This window comes from Pelmatolapia mariae, linkage group LG10_11, assembly GCF_036321145.2.
Source record: "Pelmatolapia mariae isolate MD_Pm_ZW linkage group LG10_11, Pm_UMD_F_2, whole genome shotgun sequence".
In the NCBI taxonomy this organism is placed as follows: Eukaryota; Metazoa; Chordata; class Actinopteri; order Cichliformes; family Cichlidae; genus Pelmatolapia; species Pelmatolapia mariae.
This window is the reverse complement of record NC_086236.1, coordinates 6,911,364-6,930,569: the sequence shown is the minus strand read 5'-3', so window position 1 is coordinate 6,930,569 and position 19,206 is coordinate 6,911,364. Positions and strand designations below refer to the sequence as shown.

Genomic DNA, 19,206 nt, shown 5'->3' with positions numbered 1-19,206 from the left:
TCTTGTACTGTGTGTAGGAGACAGGGCTCAACAATCTGTCCAGCAGTATCCACAGCAGGATACTAATCAGATATCTCCAAGGAGCTGACTCTCCCTACATGAATCACACATGACTTTTACAAGACGTCTCACTGGACTGGTGACGACATTCAACTCATCTAGCGTGCCAACATGTTTCAGTTGCCACTTCAGCTTACTCTCAAATCCATTTTGTCCAGTTGTGATTTTGTAGTTTCTGTCTGCCTGTATCCTTTAACAGAGCGCACTTTAGGAATCCACGACAAACCAAGAGCGTCGAGACACATACAGTAGCAAGGAAGGAAGCACAAACCTCAGGCTGCCTGGATAGTAACAAGCCCAGCATGCCTGACAAGCGCTGACATTTTTACAGCACTCACTGTCTTCTTTTCAGTTTCACACGCACAGATCATTCATTTAGTCTGAACACCAGCCCTTTGCTAACAACTCTTTTTTATGCCAGCATATAAATAAGAAAGTAGCAAGTAAACTGCATTCACTGCGAGAGTGACCACAATGGACAAAATTACAGTATTTTTCAGACCATAAGGTGCACCAGATTATAAGGCACATTAAGTGAAACCAAACAGTCAGATAAACAAACTTTACTCAACTCATTCTTGCGTCCTCCACTTCTGTACCATTGATTCATTAATATTGAATTCTATCACAGCTGCTCTATTCCCATGTTGTTGGAGTATATTAATGACTAACCTCGTATTGTGGATGGATTATCTCAGTTGTTCTCCTGACTGAAGTTTGGTCCGTTTACAACATCCTGCCGTGCGATTGCGTTTGTCCCTAACCATCGGGAACCCTCACGTTAACTTTTATTAAGTGAAAAAAAGTTAGCATTCATCCTCCAGCTTCACTGTTTATGTTATGCTAACATAGCTGTGTCGCTAGCGATCACGTAGCACATCATTATCTACCAGCTAGTCCAACTTCAGTAACCCTACAAACGTCGCTGCTGTTTAGTTTTCTGTCTTCATTTATGTTGGAAGTGATAGCAGAGCTGTACGTTTTATTTCTTTCAGAAATCTCTCCGTCAGAACATGCTATATCATGTTTAGGTGGAAAATAGCGAGCTAACTTCCTGCTAACTTCTAACGCTGTAGCCGTAATGCTCCGACAATCCACCAAGCTGTGCGGCTTCGTAACTTACCAAAGTCGTACTAAAACATTTTTTTACAGATTTTTGAGCGCCGTGTACAATCGGTTCAAGGTCAGTAAGCACAACCAGAATTCATACATAAGGCACACTGTCTATTTTTGAGGAATTTAAAGGATTTTAAGTGCGCCTTATAGTCCGAAAAATACAGTAGATAAGAGTGTATCAGAGGGACAGCTCAGGTAAGACTGTAATAGTTTGGACATGTGCAGAGGGGTAGTGGATACATTGGGCAAAGGATGTTGTAGATGGGTCTTCCAGGCAGGAAGAAAAGAGAAAGCCCACAGGGAATATTCACAGATGTAGTGAGGAGGATTTGCAGAGGGTTGGTATGACAGAGGAGGATGCTGGCACTATTTTTTTTTCCTTTTCATCTCACACACCCCAAAAATCACTATATGATGAATAAATCAGTTACATAATTTTCAAAATGTCAAACAACCCCTTAAACAGGACTTTACAAACCAACTGATGGCATCACAACGACAATATCCATCTTTTATATACCATCTTTGTATGAAATACTAGAAAAGAAAAACAATGGCAAAATGGTTTGAGTATCTTTGCTTGGATCAACTGTGGGGTGAAAATTCTTTCTGATAGTAACACGCATGTGTAAGGTGCTCATGCAGGTGTGAAACAGATTAGAAGCAAATAAGGGAACAACAGCAGGAAAGGAGCACCCACAGGAGAAGAAGGAAATCACAAAGGATGTGCATATCCTAACTGCAACATTTTGGCTCAATTTTCATTTTTCAAACTAAAAGCAGCATATGGTTTAGTGGTTTTAGGGTTCCTAATACACTGGAGTGGTTTGAATGCAAAGCCTAAATGTAGTAAAAGCTTTTCAAACTAAAATTTATGGATGTCTCCTAAGATGTGACTCCTCGTGCAGCTTTTATGAATCCCCGTTTCCTTTTTCTATTAATCTGTTCAAACATAAAATCAATTAACATAACCAAACACACCGCTGTGCAGTGGTGTTTACTTTACATTTTCCAGCTACATGTACCATTGCCTCAGGGAAAACTCAATTATGATTGGCTAGAGGATGTCTATTAATTGAATTTAATGCACAGCATTACCGGATACCTCCGATGAGACCATCTCCACATCACTCTGAATGAAAGCAGGCACGGTGCTAAATAATACAGTGAAATATGTCTCACTCTGTGCTCGCGTCATTATTTTCTCCAAAGACTGACAACAAAGCAGCGCATACAGTAGGTAGCAACCCAGCACAATAATATTCCAAGTGTATTGACTGGGGCCCAGGTATTACACAGCCCCTCAGGGGTTACCAGGGAAACAGAAGTATTACCAAGAAAAATGTCTGATCATATGCCAGGATAAAGGGGAGGGTGTCTTTGACTGGTTCACACTATTCTCCCAGTAATCAATTCAAAAATTTAGCCATGCACTTTAAAGTGAAACCCCTTCCCACAAGCCTCCATCTTTTTGTATTATTTATGGTAACAATACAACAAAGAAATTCTGACATGCTAAGAGGAACACCAGTGTTTGTCTGTGACACAGGTCACGTCTGAATCTCTTTGAGAGAATGCGTGGGTAGTTCAGGATTTGAGGCTTTAAATGTGTGCAACAGGAAGCTGGGTTGAAATACATCTCCTGCCAATGTCCTGGTAGGATCTCTTAGATCAACACCTCTCTGAAAACAGTGGGGCGCTAACTATTGTGCTGATGCAAGAGAAGCGGCTGAGGCATACAGAGCACTGGCATTCACACACATATTCCACGCAGAGAGGATAAATAAAGCTGTGCCCGTAAGAGCAGAGGTAAAAACAGGTGAGAGAAATTGTTGCTCAGAGGCTTAAGAGGAATATTTAGGCTTCTCAGTCTCTGGTTCTCTCGCCTTTAAGGAAAAAACACGAAGCGCCTCGTTTGTACTTGTACTAATGTGATTATCTCCTCATTCAAACTTCCATTCCCACGTCTGGCTGTGGAAATGCTGAAAAATGTCAATGTTTGCAGGAGATTTCAATGAGGTAAAAGCAGCAGCCTCGAACAAATGAAGCCAAAGCGTAGGTGAGAAAAAACACAGTTTTCTTAACAGACACAAGAGGCTGCCCCCCAAAACAAGACAATGCCATAGACATCATTAAAGATCGGCGTAACACCTGAACAGTGAAGCCAGCAGAGGAGCATCTTAAACCTGTTTTCCTTGAAATGGCCACTGGGGGCAGACTGCTGTGGTTGCAAAAATACTTATCATTGTACAAGTGCATGGGAAGAGGCTCCTCGCTTCCCTTGGTTTGGGTTTCACTTTTTCCAAACTCAATTAATATCTAGCAAGTGTTTGCGGACAAGTCAGACTCCATCTTCTATGCAAACTGTCTTGACTGCTATTTACAAGGCGGATTTACTTGTTCAGCATCCAGTTTGCAAATGATTTCATCCCATGACTGCCAGCAATTTCCAGTAACTACTTGGAAATTGGTGAATGCATCTTCCTGCAGATGCCAGATAGTTGGAGCCTTGTGTAAGTGAATGATTACAAAGTTAAAAGCTATAGCTGAAATACTCAGTGTAAAATACTGGCTGTTTAATATTTAAAAAATCCAAACATTGTGGTTCATGCATTTTAACAACAAACTGGCAGGCTAGCCTCTGACTTATCATTCCAAAAAAAATGAAGATAACAAATTGATAAAATTCCAACCAATTGTAAAGATGTCTCCTTGAATTTAAAACTATATAGTTTGTGTAGTATATAGCATTAAGAACACTAACATATCTGTGTGGAAGAACCCCTGGATGCCATGATATTTATTACAGTCAAAATAAAAAATGCATGCATTCGTTCAAATGATAATGATAAAATTATAATGGAGAGAAATGTGGGAAACCTTGTCAAAAAGAACAGAAAGATTAAAGTCTGTAAGGCATTTCATGTTCTAAGTTGTACAGGCCATCACATCCATCATTATTAACACTGTCACCCTTTAGCCACATGTGCCATACTCTTTTGTGGCTGAATGCTTTCAGCAAGCATTTGGCATGATGCCGTAGTAACTGTTTCCAGGAAAGAGAGATCAACGGCTTTTAAACACGGGCTTACATAATGAAACAAAATACAATTTGAAATTACATAAAATGTGGCAACAGGGTGAGCTACAAATTTGTGGCCTTCTCTTACAGCTAAGCCTTTCATTGTCCAACTGAGTTGAGGGAATACAGAAATATATTGTACAGAGACACTGATCCAAGATTCATTGCCAGATTAGGCTGCTGGCTTCTACTGTTCAGGGCCTCTTGCTGTCTCCTGGTGCCAGTGCTCATTGCAGATCCAGAGTCCAGGCTTGGAGACTCATCCATTAAATTGAAAATGGGCAATTGGTCAAACTCACAATGTTGGCAGGCACAGCAGTCCAACCTCATTGAAATTACCAAAACATACAAAGTGTTCCTCAGTCTTTATGTCAGCATGTACACAATATTCATTGGTTCTATATTCTAATAGATGAACTGCTGCCTTGAATATACCTTTGTAAGAGCTTTTAAATTAAGAATTCTCCATGTTTTCATGTCTGAGTGTCATTTGTAAATGTGTATACAAATAGTTTGCAAACCTCCAGCAAACACTCACTAAACTGATTGGGGGGAAAAACTTATATATTCTTTGTGACTAAGGTCACCCACTGATCTCTAACACTGTGCAATTAAGTTCTAAGGGGAAGATGTCTGAAATTTAAAAACACCACAAAATCACAGTATTTACAAAGATTTTAGTAGTTTTCTGATGAAAAAGGTAAAACAGTAACAACTTTTTAATTTTAGTAGAACCAAATTCACAAATGTATCAGTCTGCTGTTTACCTCAGCTGTCAATGCCGGATAACCGTCCACTTCTATTTACTCTGGAAAAGGCTGTAAACCTTTGTGAATGATATGGGGCAACTGTCGATAACTGCCACTGATTGGCCCTGTTAGCTACTTTTAGCTGCTGTTAGTGAAACTATATTTGTAGTAAGGCTGTAAGATTCACGCTTGGTGAATAAACTCTCATATGTTGTCAGACTGTAACTGATTACACGAGACTTGAGGTGAGGAAGAAGTGGACACATTTTATTAAGATCATGATCGTGTTGTCTCTTTCCTTTGCATTTTCATTTCTTTGTTGTCCCTCCACTGCGCTCGAATGTCTACAACTTTTTTTCTTATCTTTTCTGCCTTTGGTGTACTACATTGCATATTTGGCCAGTCTCTTGCCAGACACGTAAAACGTCATTAGTCAGAAGGGAGATGTCCTTTCTGACCACTATATTCAAATATGGTGAGGTAACATGACTGCTTACATGAACCACAAATCTCCTCCTAAGTATTTTTAATAGATTCATTTTAAGTTTATGAGAATGCATCAGTTTGTTGGAAGATGAAATTACACACTAATCTATGTATATTCATGAATACAATATACATTTTCATATGACCCAGAATGACCCTGAAAATGACCTTTAAGACTTTAAGGTTACATCAAAGCTTTTCTGTGTTTTCTACCCAATCTACTGACTTTTATGTAAGCTGAAGAAGCCAGTTAAAATGCTCCACTGTCAAGACCATCAATAAGACAGGCACTGTGAGCTGCTGGATGAGATGATTAAATGGTTGCTCTATTCTCCCCGGCACACAAAACAACTTCCTGTTTTCAGACAGAGCTCCTCATCCGAGTGCAAGCAGAGCAGAAAGCTACCTGCCTGAACTCCTTTTCTCTTTTTAACCAGCAACAGTCATAGCTTCACGTCACTTTGCCTTGAAGCAATCTGTGCGAAAAAGGCCTACGAGGCCCTGTTACATGACATGTGACAGGGTGGTCCAAAATAGCATGAATCTTATCTGAAGAAGAAATGAAACATTTGTCACCTTTGACACAAATATCTGCTCTGCTTAAAAACCTATACAGCGATGATCTGAGCTACCCAGCTTCTAAAATCAACTCTAGTTTTACTAAACGAATAGTAAAATGTGGAAATTAAATAGCATGCCTGCTGTGCGTGGAATAAACTCATCCACTCTTTGCTGTAGATAGCTGTTGTAAAGCTGCAGGCAGCAGTGTCATGCAGATATACCTGTGAGTCACGTTGTTCCATGTCAGCACTGACAGTATCTACTGATCACACTTTGCAATCCCTCATCTGGTTGTTATCTCTTACTTTTGCCACAAATATTTAGATGCAATGTTGTAAATTGTAAACTTACCTGCTTTACCTACTAACCTACTACTAAACTACTAACTAAACACAAATAATAGCATTTTTAACACTAACACTGCTTTCTGCTCCCCAAAATGCTCAAATCTTTGAATGGCAAATGACTACAATACACTTTAAATGTGGTCATTTTTGGAAGCACAACATGCACTTACATAAACAAACCTCGGTACAAAATCAAAGCCCAGATTGTTCAATGAATAGTAGCTGTTTGGTCCCAGTTTATGCACAAGCATATTTTTGTATTTTTGGATGCTATTTCTCACTCCCACATAGACAACAAAGCATATGAGTGAAGCAACAGGAAGTTGTCTCTCCAAACACAAGACTGTGCTCCGCACTCCAAATATGGATGGTCCAGAATTACACTGCATCCACTTTTTTTTAAAACCATAAACTGTGTAGGCATTTTCAAAAGGATATTCAATCACAGTTCAATGATACTTCACTCCACTCCCATGCTCTCATAACGCATAATCCACTCCCGCACCCCACTTATGGGCTCAAAACCCAAGGCTCTAATCTGTCATGTGCTTTAAGCTAAATCCTCCCGGGTCCTGTTGTTTCTTGCAATTACCAACATCTATTATATGGAGCACCATGCCATGCCCTGTTGGGATCTTTTGTTATACTATTATAATGCACCTATTATTATCTGGATTTAGTATTACCAGATATTTAAATTTGTTCACACACACATTCTGTCCCAGTGAAACTAATTAGAGTTACATGTTATCAATAAAACAGACCGCATTCCTTCCTTAATTACTCTCTGTGCAGAACTGTAGCTCAGGCTTTGACATGCAGCTGTGTATCTGAACAGAAACAGTGAAATGATAGCAGATATTTTCTGATGTTTAGCAAAGTCTTCAGCTTTTGCTTCTTTAGACTGCCTATTGTGGATTTTAAGGTTTGTTTTGGATGAATAAGCCAGATTGCAGGACTGATTTTTATCCCGAGTTTAAGAGTTGGAAAACTGTGTTTTTTAAAATGAAATCTGCACCTTTTTTTCCCCAAACGTCTGCTAGTGATCCAAGAGTTTGGTTCAACTGATCAGCATTTAAAGATGTGTTTGCTCATTTGTTCTGACTCTGAACTTTGACATGAGGAAATAATCGTATGTTCCATGATGAGTTTTCCTAGGGTACCAAATTGCGGCAGGTGTTAATGAACGGTAGGACAGTGCACCACTATTCTGATAAATCTTCCCGAAAGACTTTTGCATTCAAAACAAGGGTTTATGACCCTCTCTGAAATGTTTTTAGTGGTTCAGACTTTACCTTCAGGTGCATTGTTCCTGTGAACTGCTGTTTCTTAGTTGACATTACAAACTGATGAAACAGATACCTGAAAACACTTTACTAGCTGCTTCGTCTGGTTAGTGGGTATCAATTATTTCAGTTTTGAGAGTACTAGCCCAGAAGAGCCAAGGTTTGAAGAGTCAGTGTGTTTATAAAGCTTTGAAAGTTACATAACCTGAACTTTATTGTGAACAAACCAAAGTCTTAACAAGCGCATTAAGGTCTGAGACCTCAAGTAATGTTATCTGAGACCTCCGATCTCTTGGGGATACCTAAACAGTTTCTTTCCCTTTTTAAAACCCCCCCCGCCAAAATTAAACAACATAATGCACTAACTGTGATTAAAATGTGGATAATAACGGGTCACCTTTTACTTAATGCAAACTAAAGTTTGGTGCAGTTTAAAATTGCACAGGTTCTCCCACTTTTCCTAGGCATCAATGTCAAACGTAGGTGAAGGATAAAGATGTTTTGAAAGTTCACCGGCACGGACCGTGAAACCTGGGAGGTAAAAGCAGAGATCAAATCGGCACAGCATTATGAAATCAATTATTCATGCATGTTGAAGAGAGACGTCGTCAAAGTTACACTGCCTTGACGGCCCATCACTCCCGGTCAGATGGTCATACAGTGCAACAGATGTGGAAAATCAAGCTGTTCCAGTGCTGATCTTTGTGAACATGAGCAAGCTTGCCAAGTCTAACCCACACTTGACTCACTTAATACACTGAAAATGATGGACTGCTGCTGATGATTATGGTCTAGGCCTACACGTAAGATATTGCACTGAGCAGTAGTGCTGGGCGATATGACGATATATATCGTGTGGACGATAGAAAAGTGTCTATCGTGCCATTTGTCTTCTATCGTTTATATCGTTTCTAACCCGAATTTTACAAATTATTACATAAAATATATCATTAACCCTTTACAACCGGTCGGAGCAGGCACACTCCGTTTTCCCTAACTATTTTTAAATCCCTGTAGAACTGTAACCACGTAAGGTAGCGCAATAATGTTTTTTTTGCATATGAAACCGTAGGAGTTGTACTTACATCTTATTCCATTAGCTTGTCCTAAGTCACGGTTTCCTTCCACATATAGCTTTGCAAAAAATTGCATAAAAAGCACTTCCAGCAACAAAAACATAATATTCCAGACTTGCAGCAACAAAAACACAATATTCCAGAAACAGGCTTTGCCGATCCGATCAGCTGTTCATAACACTTCCTACGTTGGAATATAAGTCAGCGCGAACTCTCGCATGTCCGCCATTACCTGTCCGAAACCGGAAGTGACATCATGTTCGCGGAAAATGTAGTTTTTTAAGCTTCAAAGTCTATGTTGGTATTTTTAAAAGTCATGTTTGACTTTATGCTCTTCTGTATCGTTTCTGGGATGCTTAGAAGTCAAATTACACTGTTGGAAATAGTTTATTTTGATGCACATGCTGTGTTTTTGCAAATTTGCATTTATTTATTTTCATTTTTCCTGTAGTATATAAAAATTTGTGTATCTCAAAAATAAAACTATGAAGACACTCAAAATAAATAAATGTAAAGATAAGCTCTGGCGGACTTGGTTCTATTGTAGGTCTTAAAGGGTTAAATAGCCTGTGCAAATATATTAGTGTTGTCTTCTCACTATACATATTCTTAACTTTATGCAAGAGATAATAAAGTGTAAAAAATATTTTTTGCAAAGAAACTCTGTCTTGTGGTTTCGCAACATGGTGCTACTTTACGTGCACCCGGATTTGCGACATGCTTTACGGTAACTCAAAACAAAGACTGCACCCTCTCCACTCGCTGTTTACAGACTGCATACTTTCCAGATGACCACAGGTCAGGTGGTATATCGTGATATATATCGTTATCGTGATATAAAATAATTCATATCGTGATAAATATTTTTTCCATATCGCCCAGCACTACTGAGCAGAGTATAATGTTGAGTATTACATGCTATGCAGTTACACTGTTACACACACAAATACATAATGAAAAAAAACAATGACTTCAAGCTTACTGTTTCTCAAGGCAGTTTTCATACCTGGCAACATTAGTTATAATTAAGCAGCTCATGTCAGTTCTGCTCTGCTGACATGAGCTGTTTATCAGAAGTGTTAGCTTCTTTCTTATGATCAATTTATTTACTCACAGATTTGTATTTGAAGTGTTTTTCTTAGCAGAATAAAGTGACTCCACTGGAAATATACTGGAACAACCTTATGCTTTGTAATGATGACTAAATTACTCTTTAATCTTAAGCTAGGCAGATGTATACCGGACACAGTAAGGTTTACAATTTGGTCTAAGGATCCAAGAAGTAAGAAGTAATATGAAAGTAGGGTGAAACAGCAGTCTGGTCAAAACTGGTTGAGATACGTTGGCAAAAACTGCACCTGGGACAGAAATATGTTGCTTCTATGTGTAAAAACAGGAAAAGTGAGCTTTACAAAGCAAGAAATATCTATCAGATTATTGCAGTAAAGATGTGAAATGTATGTCATTGTTTTTCAAATCGAATTACATTAAATTGCCCACTAATTCGATAACTAAAGGGCTGTCACACCGCAGAGATGGGCAGTAACGCGTTAGGCGTTACTGTAATCCGATTACCTTTTTCAAGTAACGAGTAAAGTAAGGGATTACTATTGCAAAAAAGGTAATTAGATTACTGTTACTTTCCCGTAAGCACGCTGCGTTACTAAAACCGTGATTTTTTGCCAGAGTGTCTCATGACAATGACGTAAGCGAGTGCAACGTCAGTGGCAACAGCTGTGTGCAGATCAAAAATGGATACTATAACGAGTGCGGGAGAGAGTATGAGCGTGCAGTGTTTAACGCGTGGAAGTACTGACCTTACTTTGAGTTTGATTCCGTAAAAAGTGGCAAAAACATTAGCGTCTGCTGTTCACTGCGTGGGAAGAAAACTTCTTTTTACAGCGAAAAAAACCCTAAACGTCCGAGCAAGCACCGAGTACGCTGCCGCTGGAATGTGAAATTCACAGAGAAACTGCCGTATCCTTCCACTGACCGCTGCAGCACACCTGCACCAGGGCAAACCTCCGCCTGCCCCACTCCTGCTATACAGGTGAAAATAGAGCAACAGGACCGCTGAGTCTTTGATTTTATTTATTTTCTGCTGTGTTTTACGTGCATCTATTTGAAAGAGTGAGTGTAAACACAAAAAACTATTTTATTTTATATGCTGGAATGTGCAGAAAATAGGTTTAAATGTTAAACAAATTTCTTCCAGTCAGAGAATGTTGCATATAATTTAATGTTTGCTTGATGCATAAAGTTAAAAGATCAAAACTAATAAAACAAGTTTTAAACAGAGACTTTTTCATTTGATTACATTTTATATGATGGATTATGCAGAAAAAGTAGAATTGGGCTGAAAGATCTATTGCTTTATTACCTATTTAAAGGATAAATAATGTTTTAAAAAAGTAACCAAGTAACTAATTACTTTTGAAAATAAGTAATCAGTAAAGTAACGGGATTACTTTTTCGGGAAGTAATCAGTAATTAGTTACTGATTACTTTTTTCAAGTAACTTGACCAACACTGGTCACCTATATTTGCATGTAAATTCAGTGTCACTTGTTGCATGGTGATTTGCACATTTGGAAAAACAAACATGGGTTAGAATGTCATCAATATAATGCAAATCATGTGTTTGGTCTTCTCTTCATCTAGAAGACTTTGTTTATTTAATTTTGTTATAATCGATAAAATGATAAGATATGACAATTCATACAGAACTTCTTCTTTGTGGAAAGTTTGACTTAAACTTCCACATGGCATTTAATAACATGTCTATCAGACAGCAAAGCCATGTCTGTAATATTGGCACAATCTTTAGGATCTAAAATGTTGTTGTGAGTACAGCCCCTCAAGAAACAACAACACGATCACATTTAAACAACATAAAAATGCAGCTGTGTGTGTGGGACGGAGTGAACTTACAGGTAACTGTTTCTCCAGGCAGTTGTTGAAATTCTTGGTTTGATTGGGCTTCAGCTTCTTGAGAGGGATTCGCGTTTCCCCGATGAACTCGTTGTGGCGGAATTTGTCCTCATCACACACTGAAATCCTGAGATGACAAGAACAGAGAAGTGTAGGAGGACATGAGCAAAGCGAGGTTTAGGTTAGGGTTTGTTGCTGAGAGGAGGCTTAAAGCCATAAAACCAGTCATTTTCCACCATCCACCTTCACGGGGCTTCAATTTGTACTTTGTAGTCACAGCTGCTAAATCTGTAGGACCACAGCACTCAGAGCACTGAAGCTACAACCAAGTAGTTCTGCAGGGATCAATGTCAGAGTCTATCAGCATGACAGGAAATGATGAGATAATTATACACGAGGAGCGTTCAACCATCCACGGATCAAAAGATTCAAACATACTAAGGTGGAAGGGGAAACTCTACGTGAGAAGACGTTGAGAAAAATTTGACATTGTTCCCGATCATGTCATTTAAGACCCAGTCACGAATTCATCTTGAACACATCTCCATTTGCTCGTCTTATTTACTCAATTAGTGCAGCACGAATCGAACTGTGCTGTGGCGCATTGTCCTTTCCGCCTGTTTACTGATTTCTATTATGTGCCCACTTTGCATTTGTTTCCACTGAACACACAAACACAAAACAAATCCTCTTTTCAGTGCAAGACGGCGTCCTTTCTTAACAACAATAAAGACGCGGATTTATAATATAACACAGTAGGCTACAGTCGCTTACAAAAGCTAATGATTGATGGGGAACCGAAAGGTCTCTCGCAGTCAAAGCCGCTGAGGACCAAAAGGCGCGTGGGGCCACAAAATGAGCTTTGTGTTTTACTGGAGATCTATATTCTTCGCCAGCATTTCATTAAATTTATAATGAAAGCCAATTATTGGTGCTCCCTGCAGACCTATGTTTTCAATAAATGCAGAGAGCGCCCACCGCCCTAACATGACATGATTCACACTCACAGCTCCAGCATGCCTGTGTTGGGGAATACTGTTTGTTTCAAGTGCTTTTCCGCTGCATAATCAGCTGCAATACTGAGGAAAACATGCAGCCTTTAGGAACCCCACAGCGTTAGCATGTTGTATGTTAATATGCATCACTAATACAGTATAGGATGTGCTGCAATCTGACTCTCAGTAAAAATAACTGGACAGGTGGTGAATTCAAATTTCAATTTCCAAGAAGAAATAGGTTGCGCTGTTTTGGAAGCATGGAGGCTTTTCTCACAGTCTATTGTTTCTGGAAAATGGTTAATAAAGGTGTTTTCTGTGTGTGAATAGATCTTTTGGCTTGTGTGCACAGTGTCTGTCACATCTCATCTCTGCTACATTTGCTTCAGGCCTTCATTGTTGTGGTGGCATTCAGTCCAGTAACAATACAGTATTTTTTTTCCTGCTCCGCAACACAAAATAATCAGCAAAATACAGTCACGTATTTGCAGTGTGTCGATAAGGTTGACAGTCGGTCACTGCAGTCCAGCAATTACTCCAGCTGTCCCAGAAGTACAGCGAGTGCTTTGCAGCTTATATTGTGTAGTAGGAAAGCATGTTTTCACAAAATACGTTCAAGCTATTAGAAGTAATGCAATAAAACTTTTGCAAACATTCTGTGATGATTTGGTAGTCACTTGTGTAAACTTATAGAGGTGATAAAAATGTTTTGTGTCCCTTATTTCTGTCTTGTTTGCTGGACAAATGGAGGACAAAGTGACAGGCCTAAAAAAACAGTATCTGAAAGTCACGTCCTCAGGAAATGCGAAAAAACCCCAGCAAACACCTGACATAGAACCGGAGAGATGCATCGGGCTCTTCAGCTGATCCACCTACTGTTTGTTTACGCCTCATCAGAAATGGCCTCAGTGGAAGGGGAGCAGTGAAGAAGCCATTCTTGAGGAAAGGAAACAGGAAGAAAAGAGCTGAAGTTTGCCAAATTAAACAAGAACCAGACTGATCATCAGGTCTTACAGAGGAGGTCCAGAGAAGGTCAGGAGAGCGATATGACAGTGAATGTCTAGAGCCACCTGAAAAACATGGCGTCTGTCATGGTTTGGGGCTGATTTCAGCCATTGGTGCAAAATTCAATAGAATTATAAACGCAAAAAGGAACCATCTGATTTTAATCCATCACACAATACCATCGTGAAAGAGTAAAAGCATACCTGGATAGAAGAAGGCACAGAGGAACACTATCAGTCACGGACTGGTCTCCTCAGAGCCCAGATTTCAACGTTACTGAAGCAGTGTGGGATCGTGACAGACAACAGAAGAACAACCAGCTAAAATTCAAAGAAGATCTTTGAATGTCCTTTAAGAAGGCTGGAGACCCATTCCTGAAGACTACTTAAAGAAATTGTAAGAAAGTTCGACTGTGTTGAAGAACAAAGGTCATCATACCAAATACTGAAAAGCTCATTAGAAATCTAAAAATTTTGCTTTTGCCTCTTATACTGTAGCTTCATGAATGCTTGCATGTTTCAATAAATCATTTCACCCATTTCTAATCTTCCTAGATAAATATGAAGACGTTTTTGCACAGTACTGTATCTAGATAAACATTGTATTTAATGGCAAAATGTTACCAGCATAAAACATGCCCATTAGTGTTAACTGATTCTAAGAAGGGAGACTTTCAGAGAAACCTCCCTTCTTAGCACGGGCTTGCTTCTTAGAAAGCGCTTGCTTCTCAGAATGGGCTGGAAATCTTTAAAGACATTTTGAGCTCTGCTTTGTCGTTTGGCATCTGTGCCCTGACATACTGGGTTATGGCATTTGTGAGATGTGTCTGTCACCACCAGTTTCTCATGTTTTAAATAAGATTACAGCTGTGAAGAGGAGTATTTTACCCCAAACAACAGTCGAGGTTTTGGTGCTCAAATCTAAGTGAAATTAGAAAAAGCAGGTGAAAAAAAAGAAGTTACAGTTTAACTAAATTCAACAACCTCAACAATTACAATATCTCCCTATGAGGAGCACTTGGCAACTGTGGAGAGGGCGAACTCCCTTTTGACAGGAAGAGACCTCCAGCAGAGCCCAAAAGGACATAAATGGGGATCTTTAATAAATTAAGTCCCAAAGGTAACTTGAGGTGTGAATACCAGTCCTTCAAAGAGAAAACAGTTAAGTTGAGATTATGTGATTATGTGCAAAATATCCACTTCCACATGGAAACACAAAAGATGATTTCAGCACTGTCAAGGGCAAGAAAACCCTATTACCCTAAAAATATAGAAATGATGGCCAATCAGAAGTCTGGAGATAATGGTTATTATTATCAAAGTTGAACAAAGAGCAAGAAGTCTTACATTTGGAGAAAATCGTCTCATGCAAACAGTAACACGATGCAAGTCTGTTGTTGAAAAACAAGATAAACATGCACAGTAAAACAGCATTTACATGTGGACAATGCTCTAAAAATTGGGCGCCCTCTAGTGGCCATTTCAATGAGTGCATGTCAAATGTCGGCTCAAGGGGTCAGTTTAGATTCGTGGGTGGACCTCGGCATGCTGCAAACTGAAAAACAACTTTTGCAATGCTTTATTTTACAAGGGTGTATTTTAATATAAAACATGTAAAACATCCCTAACCACCCAGACTAGTGGGGACTTTTTCCAGCTTTATGAAGTAGAAACACACCTGTGTGTTATTTCAGGAACAACACTTTTTTTCTGAGAGGAGGAACAAACAAACCAAAAGGATCATTAAGCTGAGGACTTGTTCCACCCACATTTATCTTGAGGAAGTAACTGGAGGACAAATCGATGGAGCCGGTAAATGAAATGCTGTGAAAGTCCCTGAAATGTTTTCACGGCATTCCAGCACATAACATTAACTCTAGAAACACATTTGCTACTGGGGTGCTTGGGGGTAAGTGAAGACAAAAGCAAACTGAAATCCTCCACTGCATACGGCCCACCTGGGATGTACAAAATGATTATGCATATGATTGCATAACCTACCTCCGCCACTTGATTGTACAGTGTTAAAAATACAGGAGCAAAGAATGGTGAAGTAATAAAAACAAAGTGCTTCCATTGCATAAGGGCACCGCATTTATCTCAGGAAGATGGAGTTTTAGTGTGTTCTTAGGTGTTGTAGTGAAACACAAATAACCAAACAAACAGGAAGTCCTCTCACCCAAACAGAAGTGCTATTTGGAAATCTGACAAATAAAGGATTTCCCAACTGTTATTACGATCTGAAGCTATTCCAGACTCGGCATGCAAACTCGCAGTGAAAAGGAAGAAAGAGGAAAAGCAACATCATCATTCATTTCTGCTTGAGAGGCTGCTGTTAAACACAGGCTGTAATGTAGTTATCTAAAATAGAAACCAAGAAGAAGAGAAACTGTCAAACATCACCGCTCCCTGAAAATGATCTTCTGAAGCCTTTAAAAACAGATCCACGGCAGCTAAGCACACCAAAACAACAAAAGACAGATTTATGCTATCCCTCTCTGCCTTTCAACTCTCCCTTCTATTTTTCTTCTTGTTCATATATATCCTTCCTTATAAGATGTGTTTGTTATTTTCTTACTTTGTCTTCTATTTCCCCTTCACTTCCCTTCCTTTTGTTCTTTGGTTAAGTTTTATTTTCTTCCATTTTCTTCCTCTTGCCTATTATTCCTCTATTTTCATTTTCACTTCCTTCCTTCTATCCCTTGCTACTTCCTTTCTTCCTTGTTCCATTCCTTGCTTACTCTGTTCCTTCCTTCTTTTGGCTCCTTCCCTTTAAACCTTCTTCCACCCATCCCCATTTTTTTACTGCCTCTTCCTTTCCTCCTTTATTCCTTCCCTTCTTCCTTGCCTCCTTGGTTCCTTTCTTGCTTTCCCTGCTGCTTCTTTCCTTAAATTGCTTCTTCCATCCATCCATCCCTCCATTCATCTTTCCTACCTGTATTTGATTTGATTTGATATGATATACCTTTATTAGTCCCACGAGTGGGAAATTTCATGTTAAGGCTGCCGACCTATTGCACGCAATGGCGGCGCCATCTTACCCTCCGACCATACATACATTACACAAAAACATCCTTCCTTCCTTACCTCACTATGTAATGCTCCCTTCTTTTCTTGCTTCCTTACTCGTTTACCCTTCTCCTTCTTTTTTGGGGTTTCTTCCTTACTTACCTTTAACTTCTTTCATCCCACGCCCCCTTCCTTCCTTCCTCACACGACCCCTTCCTTCCTTCCTTCCGTCCTTCCTTCCTCCCTCCCACACCACCTTCCTTCCTTCCTTTCTTCCTTCTTTCCTCCCTCGCACACCCAGTTCCTTCCTTCCTTCCTCCCACGCCCCCTTCCTTCCTCCCATGCCCCCTTCCTTCCTTCCTTCTTTCCTCCCACACCTCCTTCCTTCTTTCCTTCCTTCCTTTCTTCCTTCCTCCCACGCCTCCTTCCTTCCTACCTCCCACGCCTCCTTCCTTCTTTCCTTCCTTCCTCCCTCCCATGCCCCTTCCTTCCTTCCTTCCTCCCACGCCTCCTTCCTTCCTACCTCCCACGCCTCCTTCCTTCCTTCTTCCCTCCCATGCCCCTTCCTTCCTTCCTTCCTCCCACGCCTCCTTCCTTCCTACCTCCCACGCCTCCTTCCTTCTTTCTTTCCTTCCTCCCACGCCCGCTTCCTTCTTTCCTTCCTTCCTCCCACGCCCCCTTCCTTCCTTCATTCCTTCTTTCCTTCCTTCCTCCCACGCCCCCTTCCTTCCTCCCATGCCCCCTTCCTTCCTTCTTTCCTCCCACACCTCCTTCCTTCTTTCCTTCCTTCCTTCCTTCCTTCCTTCCTTCCTTCCTCCCACGCCTCCTTCCTTCTTTCTTTCATTCCTCCCACGCCCCCTTCCTTCCTTCCTACCTCCCATGCCCCTTCCTTCCTTCCTTCCTCCCACGCCTCCTTCCTTCTTTCCTTCCTTCCTCCCACGCCCCCTTACTTCCTTCCTTCCTCCCTCCCTCCCATGCCCCTTTCTTCCTTCCTTCCTTCCCTCCTCCCACACCTCCTTCCTTCCTTCCTCCCACGCCCCCTTCCTTCCTTCCTCCCTCCCATGCCCCTTTCTTCCTTCCTTCCTTCCCTCCTCCCACACCTCCTTCCTTCTTTCCTTCCTTACTCCCACGCCCCCTTCCTTCCTTCCTTTCTTCCTCCCATGCCTCCTTCCTTCCTTCCTTCCTTCCATTTCATCATTTGTATCCATATGTCCAACCACTCCTTTCTTCTTTCCTCCACATCTTTCATCCCTTTCTTCTCTTTCCATTCATTAAGTGGACACATGTGCGTAGCACTGACAGTACCTGAGTGTTTTGCGGACCATATCCTCATCAGTGATGCCGTAGTAGGTCAGGGTCTCATTCCAGACTGGGTTGAGTGTATTGTGCAGGGTCTTGGTTCTGAGTTTATTGGCCTGGAAGACAAACAAGGAAGACGGTGATTAAAAAGAGCTGAACATCATTCATGAGTGAAAAACACTGAGCTCCTCCTACAGCTCAGGAGAGTTCATCCCTCAGGTGTCATTTTCATTGAAGAACTGACAGAATTATATAAACATCCTTGAAAACGTACAAAGCCTCTCTGCTAGGGTGAAAATTTGTCAACGCGTTGACGTCTGGTGCCACGCATGCAAACACGAGCTCGGTGCTGCTGCATACTGAACGCTGTCAGGAATGAAATATCAACAGCAGACTGCATTTACATGAAGTGACAGGCATAATCAAAGCATGGCAGGAAGTGGGTAAAAAACACTGAGAACAATGTGATGAATGCTCTGAAGTTAAAAGATAGTCACCATGGTTGTTCTGGCTCAGTGTGATTCTGTTTCTGTCAACAGCACATTTTTGAGAAAACAATTTTCCAGTCACTGACCTTTCACTGGGATTAAATCTTTATACTTGAAAAACAGTCTGAAACAAAAAGAAAATACACCACCTAACCACCTAAACAACTAATACCATACACAACTTTAAATTAATATTTTCATAACTGATGCCTGCTGTCAGTGTATGGCACTGAAGTCAGGAGGTGATCAGCTAAGATTAGGTCAGTACAAAGACACGGTGGTAGAAAACATACACTGTATATAAAAGATGGATCCAGGCACAGTGACAACTCCTACTACTGTTTTGAATCCTGGACTTAAACATATTTGCCATATTTTTTCAAACCAGATATCACAATTGACTCACACTCCACACCCACATGACATGACAGGGCTTGTCAGTCACAAAGAACCCACAATGCAAACAGCACATACTGCTTTATTGTCCTTTTTGACTGCAATGATGAGCATAATCGACAGAATATGTTTTAAATGGCATCTGAAACCTCAAACACAAGTTCACAAACACAGGGCAAGTCAAAGACGTTTAATTTTCAGTTTACAGATTTAAAGCCATGAAAGAGAAGCCCCTTCACATTTAAAGCACAGGTGTTTGGACCAGTTCTTCTATAGTGCCTTTTTTGACATTCAAAGAGCTTTGCACAGCTTGCCTCAATC

At 40.3% G+C, this 19,206-nt stretch overlaps 1 protein-coding gene across 1 annotated transcript in view; it reads right to left on the bottom strand.

The window, feature by feature from the left end:
- The window catches only part of doc2b (double C2-like domains, beta), a 198,744-nt gene that overhangs the window by 26,643 nt on the left and 152,895 nt on the right, over window positions 1-19,206 (bottom strand). Inside the window, exons 5-6 of the mRNA XM_063487340.1 lie at window positions 18,008-18,117; window positions 11,695-11,821 (exon numbers count right to left, since the gene is read on the bottom strand). Of these exons, the coding sequence (XP_063343410.1) occupies window positions 11,695-11,821; window positions 18,008-18,117 (237 nt within the window). The remainder of the gene's footprint in view (window positions 1-11,694; window positions 11,822-18,007; window positions 18,118-19,206) is intronic.